The sequence below is a fragment of the Mucor velutinosus genome (genome assembly GCF_035048745.1).
Source record: "Mucor velutinosus strain NIH1002 chromosome Unknown tig00001563, whole genome shotgun sequence".
Lineage (NCBI taxonomy): Eukaryota > Fungi > Mucoromycota > Mucoromycetes > Mucorales > Mucoraceae > Mucor > Mucor velutinosus.
In genome coordinates this window covers 3,557,116-3,569,820 of record NW_027041904.1, presented here as the reverse complement: position 1 = coordinate 3,569,820, position 12,705 = coordinate 3,557,116, and the positions used below count along the sequence as shown (strand labels likewise).

Here is a 12,705-nt window from a genome sequence, read left to right as displayed (position 1 = left end):
GAACTTGACGCATCTAACGCAACATTTGGTAACATTGACCTATAACAGGGGTTTACAGTAGCGAAACAAAGGTGCAAAATCATGGCGGCTAAGCTTATAATTCAATATTTCATAGCATTGATTTGTATGAGGGTTTTACAACAGCGAAGCGAAGGCTCAAAACCATGGCAACCAAGCATCTAATCCAACGTCTAGCAACATTAATCCTAATAAGGGTTTTACCGTAGCAAAGCAAAGATACAGAACCATAGTATTCAATTAGCAAACTCGGCTTTTTCTTTTAATATTAATTAATAAGCTTACCAACAACAGAACGCACCAATGTTTGCATGAATTAGCTTTATCGAAACCAATTTGCCTCCTATTCGAATTAGAAGCTGCACAGGCTGCAGAACTGTCCTTCCAAAGGATTTCAGCTACCAGAGATGTGATTCATGCTGTATAAATAAAAGCTATAAAGCAAACGTATAGCCAAATTTGACAGCGTTTAAGCCTTCATATCTTGACATGTAGGCCTTTCTGAGCCATCGGAATGACGCCAAACAATTGCTCTCATCTGGCAGTTAATTCTTGCCACTATTGCTCAATGGACAGAATTCGACCAAAAAGCATGAGGTATCCCTCATGGTTTTCACCGGAAATAAACCTTTCTTTCCCCTTTTCTACGAAATTTTTGGTCAAATGGGGTGATTCCCTATTTTTGTGCGGTAGTGGCGCACATTATGGTCTCTCCCATCTCGATAGTTGACAGAGTACATAGTCGCTATGTTTTTCCCTTACCAAGGTTTTTTTTCAACATAGAAGAATAACGTCAGGAGTAGCCAGGGTATGTGATTTATCACATATACCGAGTCTCTTCTGCTCTCAACTGTGGATGATGTGTTTCACTGACGTGAACGTTTGGTTTGTTGTTGATGTGGTTCTGATTGCTCTCTCTCTTGCTTGCGGCTTCGGTCGAGTATCTTTGTTCTCTCGCGATAACCATCTGATCAAGTGCTGACAGTACTATCCTTAGTCAAATATCTCCTGGGCTCTTCTCGTGAGAACACACTCTTTGCCCCAGTAACAATTCAAATTAGTAGTCATGCCCTTCTTGTCCCTCTTGTGCACACACTTATAGACTAGTCGTTTTAGGTAGAATAGTCTTCTGGTAGCATGTTAATAACATAATAAATACGAGTGGTAGCCTGCCTTCCTCCATACAAAAGAAAAATTTTTACCGGAAATTAAACGATCGCGTTTTTTCACCTTGATAATGAAGACTTTTACTATGGTATATATTGAATCAAAACGTTTCTATCGATCTAACGTAATCCCTGAAGTCATCTTTGTGGGAGCTTGATATGTAAAATCTTGACTTTTTGGACAGAGACCTCTTTTTATATTTTCATAAATTGCTCGACAAGTTTATTCAAAACATCTACGTTACTTGGCACCATTGGGTGCACTTTGAAAAGCACTCCAAGAATGTATTAGGAAGCATGGGATGATCAACCTATTTTTTATAGTTGAACTTGGCAAAATAGTTGAATCAAGTCGAAAAGCTATCTAAATCTGGCCAATCTGGAGTTGACTACGAGTCTGAGTTGGCACTAATTTTGGCGACTGGCGGGGCCAGCTAGCAAACTCAATGCTCTTTTCATCACGAAGGCAATACAGTGATAGATGCCTTTGCAACGTATGGAAAGTAGGCGACAAATTACATATCACTATTGTTAGCCATGCTATTCTCCTTGTATTCTATAGTTAATAATGCCAGTCTATCAAAATACGTGTTAGATCAACTCCTTTCCTTTTTGAGGCTTTAAAGGTGTCTAGGGACCATAAATTTATTACGTTACAATGAGGATTTGGACTCTTTGGTTGGTTTACTGACCTACGCTTTGCTTTAGTGGAAGCCATTCTAGGTTTAGGTGGCTCGCACTGCTGCAAGCTTTTGGCTAATATTGCAAGATTATGTTGCATACAAGCATGCATCTTAGGCTACATTCACTCTCTCCTCAAGCCACCTTTTACAGTGTAGCAGCATAGATGATGTTTATCGTATCACATCACATCTATGTTTACAAGTCCAGCCGATTGTGTGTGCACAGGTGCCTCAGGAACTACAATACATTCAATCTCCCCAATGTCAAGATATCGAGATCCACCTACACTACATGAAACATATCGACTTAGGTGGCCTCCCAACAAGCTATACCAACAATCCATAAGGCCCCAGTGGCCTGCTATTTATATACCATCTCAACGTAGTAGTCATTGACCAGGGATCTACCATATTTAAGCAAGCTAGATGCCCTGTAATAAAGAAGCTCTTTGCTTTCGTTTTAGATACAGTTGACAACTGATTATTATCATCGACTTATTATTACGAATTCATCAGTAGTGTCAAAAAAAAGAACAGTGTTCTGGACAGTGTCCTGGACAGTGTCCACGTAGTGTCAAAAAAAAGGACAGTGTTCTGGACAGTGTCCACGTAGTGCCAGAAAAAAGGACAGTGTTCTGGACAGTGTCCACGTAGTGTTAAAAAAAAGGACAGTGTTCTGGACAGTGTCCACGTAGTGCCAAAAAAAAAGGACAGTGTCCTGGACAGTGTCCACGTAGTGTCAAAAAAAAGGACAGTGTTCTGGACAGTGTCCACGTAGTGCCAAAAAAAAAGGACAGTGTTCTGGACAGTGTCCACGTAGTGCCAAAAAAAAGGACAGTGTTCTGGACAGTGTCCACGTAGTGTTAAAAAAAAGGACAGTGTTCTGGACAGTGTCCACGTAGTGCCAAAAAAAAGGACAGTGTTCTGGACAGTGTCCTGGACAGTGTCCACGTAGTGCCAAAAAAAAAGGACAGTGTTCTGGACAGTGTCCTCGTAGTGCCAAAAAAAAAGGACAGTGTTCTGGACAGTGTCCATGTTGTGTGAAAAAAAGCTTTTTCTTTCTTTGATTTGTATAATGCCTATCATTTCGAAGGAACAAGCAGTGTGTATATTTTACTGCCAAGAGTATAACGAGTCTAATGTTGCTGAACTGACGAAAAGGATCGAAGAAATGAAAGATGTTGATATATGTTATTTGGAAGACCCCACCGAACCTATTTTGGCGTGTATCATAACTATAAACAGCCGGCCCTTTCGCTATCACTTGTATACAACAGGAATTCCACGCACAGATGATAATCAACAAGAGGAAAATAAAGTTCAATTTGGTAATGATAGATGATAGCTGGCAGTTCTTCACGATATCTAATCTTTTTTCTTTTCTTTATAATAGTCAGTCATGCTCAGGTTATTCAATTTCTTAACATAGCATACTTGCCCAGTGATCCAATGAATGAAGAAGTCTACGAATGCAAATCTTTGGCCAACAGCGACATACTTTCAATGGTTTGTAAATATACCGATTTATTTGACAAAAAGACCGTTATTTCTTTTGGTAAATGGTGTACAAATAAAGTAGACTTCACAGCTGCACACTCGAAAAGAAGACAATGTGACAGCGGGAAAGTCAGCGTACGCTCACTGTTTGTTGCAAAAGAACAATATATTGGTAAAATAATTTTTTGGATATCATTTATCTGTGTTAATCCGATTTTCAGATGATATAGCAAAAAAAGTACTGGATTACTTGCCTCACTATCAGTTGTTAATTCAAAATCTCAAGAAGGAAAAATACAACATTGTAGGCTATGCAAGAAAATCTCGAACAAATGAAAACGATGAATCTCGTACTCGGCTATTGCAACAAATGGCCAGTAGATTAAAAGAAAGATCGTTGGTCGACAAGATTTTCGTTTCCCCTCGTGCCAATGCCAATGAATTGATGGTAGAAAGGGATTTGATAACAAACGAAGATCTTTTTAAACAACTGACTGTCGATGGCGACGCTCAAGGTAAAAAAAAGTCGTCAATGCATTTATCTTTGATTCTAACAACTTTTTAGATTTGCTTAATTACATCAACCAAAATAAGAACATTTGCTTAATTATTCTCGGTTATGCGGGTTTATCAACCAATTGTAAAGATTTGGAAACCTTTTTACGGTAATGTCGTAAAGACACGTTTCATGATAGTAAATTACTGAAATTTTTTTTATAGCAACAGCAAGAATATTTGCAAAATTATAGTTGATCACTTGCCATTTGACAACACAATCAACATTTATAATTGTTGCGAATTACTACAGGATCCAAAAAAATTGCAGATTTTCAACTGTCGAACAAGGACATACCAGAGATCAAAGTGATTCCAATTTTTATGATTTATCTACCATTATTCAGTCCATCAATATTAAATCCCATTATCATGTCATTGATTATTGATCCCCTACACTTTTCTTCCCACCTTTCTCTCTTCTCTTCATGAAATATAGTTTGGACCATTTTATACAAAATGACTATCTTGACTGCAGTTTTATTTGTAAATAAACTTGATTGACCAAAACTGGTAACAAAATTTTGCCTGGAGGAAATAAAGTAGAATTAATATACTGTAGGGGGAAAAACTGTCCCGTTCGTTTAAAATTTTGTCTTTTTGCACAAGTTTTTGGTCATTTCTTTGTATACAAAGTCGAAATATATATCGTTTGAATGAGAGAAAGCAGTGCTATCTATACATAATTATAACGTTTTCAAAAACTAAAATCCAATGATTTTATTGGTTAAAAAATAAATATAGAAAAATGTACATTTTATTATAAAATCATTAATAGTGAGTTGAACCACCTTTGCTCTTGATGACAGCCTGGATTCGGGCAGGCATACTATCAATATATTTCTGGCACTCTTTTTCTGTTATTTTGTACCACTGAATGTTAATACGCCGCTCTAATTCTTCTTTTGTAGAGGGCCTATTGGGATACTTATTAAGACGAAGCTTTAGGAGATGCCAGACATGTTCAATGGGATTAAGATTGGGACTTTGGGGTGGCCAATCCATAATTTCGTCTGGGTTGAACCCATTGTCGGTGAACCATTGCTTAGTAGTGCCTGAGGTATGCGGTGTTGCCCTGCCTTGTTGGAATTGCACATCAGACGGTGCCTTCCCAAAGTGCTCAAGAGTGTCGACCAATGATGTCTTCAAAATATCGACATACAAGCCCGAGTTTATTGCGTCTTCAATAATGGTAGTACCATAACCAGGCCCCTCCGTTGTTATATAACTCCAGAACATGACCCCACCGTCATTTCCCTGCAACTGAGACTTGACTTGATACGACTGCATGATTCGGCCACCATTCGTCCAGTAAAAAGAATTACCATCTGAGCCCCAAAGATTTATTCTTGTTTCATCCGAAAACACCCAACGACGCCAATCAGCAATAGTAAGATGCCTATGCTTTTTAGCCCACGCCAATCGAAGCCGCTTGTTTGTCTTGCTAACAAAATTGGTCTTTACTTTTCTACGAGATTTAAGTCCATTTCGTCTCAATGACTTGCGGATGCCATTAATTGACATATCATGGCCCATCGATCTTAAAATTTCTTGTGCTGCTCGGGGATTCTCTAAAGCACCTGATCGAAGTCCTCTTGACACTAGGGACATAGTTTTAACATCAAGTTTTTTCGGTCTTCCGCCAACAAGTATAGCGAGGTCAGGGCAATATAGTTTTCTGAGCCTTGTAAGGGTAAAGTTACCCACTCCTGGATACAAATTCTTTATCTTTGAGAGCGAAAGACCACGTTGGAGCAAAGATTGGAGAATGTTGCGCAAATCTTGTGTTAAACGAGCAGGCAAAATGAAAGTTTTGAAAAAAAATAAGAAAGCAAAGAAATAAAGAAAAAACATGAAGAAACTAGCTTCTCTTATACTTTTAGAGTGCTCCTGGGATATTAGATATCCTGAGCATACCGCGAGTAGTTTTTTAGATTTCTTCAATACGTCTATTTGAAGTAAAGATATCAACCATTTTATATCATCTAGAATTACCCACCTAACATTTTTGCCACGTCTCACTTTAGCTGGTTATACTGGAATTAAAATATAGTCCAGCCATAAGGTTTTTACGTTGCTGTGATTCCTATAAGCTGTTCTATCGAACGCAGTATGGGGTAGCTTTGTTTTCTGAGTTTTGGCAATATACTGGGTAAAAGTCAAGATTATTTGAACGAACGGGACAGTTTTTCCCCCTACAGTATAAAAACGTAAATTAGAAAGATGATGATGACTCCATTAAAGCATAAGACCTCTTATTATAAAAAACTATGCTTTCCCTCTATTTTTCTTCTTAAAGTTGGTCTTTCGATGAGAACTGTGGGATATCGCCGATATTTTGAAGGATAAGACTTCATAGACAAGAGAGAAACCAAAATAGGTTCGGTGGGATCTTCCAAATAACATATATCAACATCTTTCATTTCTTCGATCCTTTTCGTCAGTTCAGCAACATTAGACTCGTTATACGCTTGGCAGTAAAATATACACACTGCTTGTTCCTTCGAAATGATAGGCATTATACAAATCAAAGAAAGGAAAAGCTTTTTTTCACACAACATGGACACTGTCCAGAACACTGTCCAGAACACTGTCCGGAACACTGTCCTTTTTTTTGACACTACGTGGACACTGTCCAGGACACTGTCCAGAACACTGTCCTTTTTTTTGGCACTACGTGGACACTGTCCAGAACACTGTCCAGAACACTGTCCTTTTTTTTTGGCACTACGTGGACACTGTCCAGAACATTGTCCTTTTTTTTTGACACTACGTGGACACTGTCCTTTTTTTTGACACTACGTGGACACTGTCCAGAACACTGTCCTTTTTTTTTGGCACTACGTGGACACTGTCCTTTTTTTTGACACTACGTGGACACTGTCCAGAACGCTGTCCTTTTTTTTTGACACTACGTGGACACTGTCCAGAACACTGTCCTTTTTTTGACACTACGTGGACACTGTCCAGAACACTGTTGTTAAGCACAAAGAATAAAAGGATTATTATTTGTAGCTTATAAAAAATGTTCAATATTATAAAAACAAGAAAAGACTTATTTGAATAAGATCAGACACAAAAACTAAAGATTTATTGATGAAGACAAGAGTTATTCTATTTATACTAAGTTCTGAATGCCAAAGTAGCAATTTATCTTGTACAACGCTTATCACATCTGGTGAACCTCAGTATTTAGATAGCTGAGATGCACTTCACTTATCATAGCTTGTCCATGTTGTTGCACAACACAGACATATCTACCCATCAAGAATACCTTAATCTTTATAGACAGTTGTAGCCCTTCTGGCACAACAACTGTCCTTTTTTTTGACACTACGTGGACACTGTCCTTTTTTTTTGACACTACGTGGACACTGTCCAGAACGCTGTCCAGAACACTGTCCTTTGTTTTTGACACTGCAGTTATTTAAGATATTTTTTTAGACGGGTGTGTTTCTTTTTTAAACGAACTTAACTTTTATTTAGATCTTTCACTTTTAAAGTCTAAATAAATTACAATGGATTTCATTCACTACAACCCATCTGAGTACTCTCTTTTGGCAGACGATGAAAGCACCGATGAAACGGATTTTAGCGACCTAGCCATTCAGTATGGAGAAGTCCAGATGTTGATCGACATGGACATAATCCCCGTTCCTGAGCTTCAGTCATCTGAAATGGAGGAAGTGACGGAAAATCTTGTTGAAACTTTTCAAGAAGTTACTATCAAAACACCTGCGAAGTATAAGAAATACGGTCAGGATCAAATTGAGCGGTTCATTCGAATTATCCAAGAGGAGGGACTAACAGTACCAAAAGCAGCAGAGCAATGCAGTATACCCCGCAGCAGTGCTTACAAACTGCTAGATGAGTTTAATGCTGGAGACGGTTCTGTACTTCCTGGCAATATTCCTAAGGCACTTAAGCGAGGGCCAAAAAAACTGTTTCCACAACATTCAGCCTTCTTGATTGAGTTATTTGATATCAACCCTTCAATTGTTCTTGAGGAGGCAAGACTAAAGTTGTGTGAACATTTTAATGGTCTTGAAATATCTATTCCTGACCTGTATAAACATATCCGAGAGAAGTGTTCAATATCGCTCAAGCAAGCTACAAAATACACTGTGGAGCGTGATGCTCCAAGAACTCTCGAACTTCGCTTCAATATAGTCAATCAATGGAAAGCCGCAGGTGTCAGTTTTAGTGAAAATTGCATCTTTGTTGATGAGGCTGGCTTCCACTCACAATTAACGAGAAGTCGTGCTTGGTCGAAGGTAGGAGATCCAGCAATTGTAAAAGTTCATACGCAGAAAGGCGTAAATATCAGCATCGTTGGTTGTATATCTTCCTTTGGCACCGTTTGTTTTTCAAAAGTTGAACCCTTGAAGAAATCGGATGCAGCACTAATTGAAAAAGAGTTTCCTGGATCATCTCCTTCAAAGAAAAGAAAAGCTGGGAGCAAAAGTGAATCGAAGCCGATCCAGCTTAAAAAAGGTACAACGGCTTACCACATTGTCAAATTCATGGAATCAGTAATGGATATTTTAGATAAACACAACAAAAAAAGGTATGTTTATCGTCATGGACAACTGTAGGATCCATCACTCTCGTTTTGTAGTAGATGCAATCAATCAACGTGACTACAAACCACTATTCATGCCCCCCATACTCACCCTTTTTGAACCCTATCGAAGAATGCTGGTCCAAGATCAAGAAAAACATAAGAAGGAATCCACTCGATAAATCAGACATGCTTACATCTCGTATTGCTGAGGCTTGTAAACAAGTTACCGTTGCCGATTTTCAAGGCTGGGTACGACATGCTGAAAGTTACTGGGATCGATGTATAGAAAGAGAAGTTGGGTTAAAATAGCTAAAGCAATAGAGTACTTGTCTCCAACATTTAATTAGTAAATGCGTCTGAAATAATATTACATTCGTCTAAAAAATAATCACATTCGTCTAAATTGGGCTGGGCGAAATCGTCCAAAGAAACATCATAAATCATCCAAAATTAATTTTTTATTTGTCTAATTTTTTTTGAAAATCGTCTCAATTTCAAGTTAAAATACTGTATGTTTGCATTTACCAATGTTTTGATAGTGCTATTGGCTGGAAAAGATGATCCATACTTCCAAGAGAGATACTCTGGAGTAACAAATCAGCCAAACTCAATCGAATTTAGCGATATCAGCTCAAGCAACAGTTTTAGTAGTCTATTCAAAGCTTTCTCAATTTTATGGCTCTGCATTTACGGTGTCTGGAACCATATAAAGGATAGAATTGCAGGTGATGACTACAAGATCATGATATTGTCTATATTGCTTTCGTTTATAGTAGTACTTCTTTTCGTTAGCCTCGTAATGTAAGCATTCCATACATTTGTACGATTAAGTGAAATATTTGCTTTTGATTAGTAATACTGCATTTCAACTGATAGTGCGCTCAAGTCCAGCAAGGCTGAAGAAGTGAAACCCAAGGGAAAATCGATCTGGTAAGGCTTGCTTCTATACTTTAAATGGACCAATGTCTAATTCCTCTATCATTCATACATTATTCTTACATGATTAGTCATTTTGCAGGTCTGCTCAAACGTAATTACGGACTATTGTATCATGCTTCTTAGTGCTTTGCTCTTTCAATAGCTGTCATTGCAGAGATTGAACAATTATGGTGCTTCCCGCATGAACGACGGTGTAGGCAGACTAGCCCGCGATTTGTATGTTAGGTTGCAAAAGGCTGTGTACGTGCAAAAACAGAGAAAGATGATGAAAGAACGATGTGCTCTTCTCGTTGAAGCTGCCTCCAGGGAAATTCAAGAAAACAAAGACACAGGCTATACGAATATGAAACAAATGAATCATGTTGCACGTGTGGAATTGTACAACAAAACAATAAATACTTGAGGGTGGTTGTAAAGCTCCATTGGTGTGATAAAAGTCAAATTTGCTATTGCTTTCCAAACATTTATAATGCTGTGTAGCTACTGCGATTGGCTTTAGACATGCCATTTCATCTAGCTTGCACAGTCACCAGTTTCCTGTGTAATTTCATCTGATGTAAATGGGGACATCCTACTGAATTGAGCCTTTCTTTATCTACATCTTTCTACTATACATTTGCAAGCATGTCTGATCATCAGCATAGTAATAACTTTTTGAAAAACTTGTCGCAGAAAAAGTACGCGTGGATGGAGGAAGCTACAGCACCTGTGTCGCCTGTAGCAAATGCATCTGGTCATGCTGCTTCAACGCATTTAGCACAAGCATCCTCCTCCAGTCCTGAGGCACGTAATAAAAGCAAAGATACCTCTGCCACAGCTTCACCACCAACGCCTAAAAAGAGCAAAAAGCAGAAGCTAAACACTGATGTCTATAATGAACCATTCAGTACAGCAACATCCTCCAAACCACTCACCTCAAAGCACAAGAAGGGATCATCGCCTCCTCCTTCATCTGCTTCCATTAAAAGAGAAAAACCAGGACTTAAACCAGGCAGAAAAACAAATGCAGCCCACACGTCCAAGACAGCAACGCCTGCATCTTCATCCATAACAACATCCGCAGAGAATGGCAGTAGACATACCAAGGAAGAAGATGATCAAGCCATCACTACATCTGCTAATTATATGAAGGGCCAACCTCTGTTCAAATACACCACCTTTCCTGTCAAGGGTTATAATATTCTGCCAACACGTAACATCACCAGTAACTACGCCAAAAATGATACTTCCTACTTTCCTGGCCATAAAGCAGGCAGTGACGAACTGCTACCCAATGTAAGTGTCAATTTTGAATGTTACCTATACATGGGCTGACAGACGGATGAATAGGCAGAGGAGGAATGGAGAGACACAATCGTTATTCACCCAGGCTCACGTAATCTGAGAATTGGTCTTGCATCAGAGGCGTTTCCCATCTCTGTGCCTCATGTCATTGCTAGAAAATTAAAGACACCAGTGAATACAGCAGACGATCATATGGACATTGATCAGCCCGAGGTGAACCAGGAGGAATACGATTACGCATTAGAGGAGATCAGAGGCGAGTTAAGATGGCGTATGAAGAATGCAAAACGTAGAGCAGTGCCCAACGCAGAAGGCCAAGTGATTGGCTTCAATGCCACAGCTGTCAAAGAGACGATTCTCGATCACAACGACCCTTACAAAGTAGAGTGGACAGAAGTCAACAAGGACATTCCTTATTTTGTGGGCGAAAAGGCTTTGAATGTACCAGTATCCAAAAATTCTTTATACAGCGTTCGATATCCATGGAAGAATGGCACCTTGAACAATCAAGACTACACATCTGTCAATGAAGTCTTGAGTGATTTGGAAGCTATCTGGTCAGATGTCATTGTGAATGATCTAGAAGTGGAGAGATCTGAATTCAAGGTACGTGGACATGATAGGGCTTACACGAGTACACCATCCTGATACACAGATATTAGGATTGCAATGCAGTATTGGTTATTCCTGACAAGCTAGACCATAGTTACATTTGTGATCTAGTCACCATGATGTTACGCTATATGAAGTTCAAGGCAGTGATTGTGCAGCAGGAGTCAACGGCTGCCACTTATGGTGCTGGTGTATCGAGTGCAGTCGTAGTGGATATTGGAGCACAAAAGACCAACATTGTCTGTATAGAAGATGGTGTATGTCAGTTAGAGTCCCGTATCTCCATTCGCCTTGGTGGGGACGATATCACAAAGACATTTGCGTCATTTTTACTCAAAAACAAGTTTCCCTATGCAGACATTGATCTCTCAACAACTTACGACTGGCGATTAGCAGAGATATTGAAAGAGAAATGGTGCACAATGAACGAAGCTGACATCAGTGTGCAAGTGTACGACTTTTTTGCTCGTACGCCTTTCAAGCCAACACTCAAATATCAATGCAAAGTCTATGATGAGGTGTTTTTGGCCCCTCTTTGTCTTGTTTATCCCAACATTTTGCAGCCCAAAAGCAAAAAGGCAAATTGGGTCAACAAAAATGTCACTGACGATGTCATTGAAGATGCCAACAATGTAAGTTTGAATGAATTAGGTATGCTTGACAGTACATTGACGGCATTTGTCGATAGTCAAGCAGTAACAATGCGAATGGCCAGGATGATACAAAAGATTATGACTCTTTCCCTATCGATGTTGCTATCGCCCAGTCCATTGTATCAGCAGCGAATGGATCTGAAGAGAAGCTCAAGAGATATTTTACCAGTATTATTCTCGTTGGCGGCGGCGGCAAAGTGGTTAATTTCAGTCGTGTCTTGGAAGACCGGTAAAGTAGAAAATGTACTTGATACGATGTATGACTAATAATGATGACTATAGTGTTCTCTCAACCATCATTGCACAAAGGGCAAATATCGATCGTGTTGAAGTGGTTCCAGCACCGAGAGAGTTAGACCCTGAAGTGCTGGTGTGGAAGGGTGCTTCTGTGATGGCCAAGCTAGATTCAGCCAAGGATATGTGGATTGCTGATGATGAATGGGAGCAAGTAGGGGCTAGATGCTTGAGAGAGAGAGCACTATTAATGTAGAAATAAACCAAAGAACTATTTGCGCATGATTTAAGTCAACTGGATGTGTTTAATGAGGTTGTGATATACAGATAAATTTGAGAATACTGGTATATCACACAGCAAGATCATACGCTACGCTTGCGCACAGTATGCAAGTTGAGATGGGTCTTTGACACAACGCCGTCTCACCGATATGCAAGCCCTAAATTTTGTACAAGTAAACTGTAAAGCCAAGCTATTCAGGTACAAGCGGCTAAGTTAG

General features: G+C 39.2%; 4 protein-coding genes across 4 annotated transcripts; 3 read left to right on the top strand and 1 right to left on the bottom strand.

Moving 5' to 3' along the window:
* Positions 1 to 2,942: 2,942 nt before the first annotated feature.
* Positions 2,943 to 4,232, top strand: ATC70_009789 (uncharacterized protein; the record flags this gene model as incomplete). The annotated part of the gene is made up of 5 exons (XM_064829017.1): positions 2,943 to 3,195; positions 3,261 to 3,536; positions 3,586 to 3,879; positions 3,930 to 4,029; positions 4,085 to 4,232. 5 exons carry the CDS (start codon positions 2,943 to 2,945, stop codon positions 4,230 to 4,232), a joined length of 1,071 nt encoding a protein of 356 aa, XP_064686219.1.
* A 458-nt stretch (positions 4,233 to 4,690) lies between these two features.
* ATC70_009788 (uncharacterized protein) lies at positions 4,691 to 5,530 on the bottom strand (the record flags this gene model as incomplete). The annotated part of the gene is made up of 1 exon (XM_064829016.1): positions 4,691 to 5,530. The coding sequence occupies one exon, from the start codon at positions 5,528 to 5,530 to the stop codon at positions 4,691 to 4,693; it is 840 nt and encodes a 279-aa protein (XP_064686218.1).
* A 1,907-nt stretch (positions 5,531 to 7,437) lies between these two features.
* Positions 7,438 to 8,239, top strand: RKI1_2 (ribose-5-phosphate isomerase rki1; the record flags this gene model as incomplete). The annotated part of the gene is made up of 2 exons (XM_064829015.1): positions 7,438 to 8,193; positions 8,234 to 8,239. The coding sequence occupies 2 exons, from the start codon at positions 7,438 to 7,440 to the stop codon at positions 8,237 to 8,239; spliced, it is 762 nt and encodes a 253-aa protein (XP_064686217.1).
* A 1,807-nt stretch (positions 8,240 to 10,046) lies between these two features.
* ATC70_009786 (uncharacterized protein) lies at positions 10,047 to 12,461 on the top strand (the record flags this gene model as incomplete). The annotated part of the gene is made up of 5 exons (XM_064829014.1): positions 10,047 to 10,697; positions 10,752 to 11,312; positions 11,369 to 11,950; positions 12,007 to 12,200; positions 12,254 to 12,461. The coding sequence occupies 5 exons, from the start codon at positions 10,047 to 10,049 to the stop codon at positions 12,459 to 12,461; spliced, it is 2,196 nt and encodes a 731-aa protein (XP_064686216.1).
* Between the last annotated feature and the right edge of the window lie 244 nt (positions 12,462 to 12,705).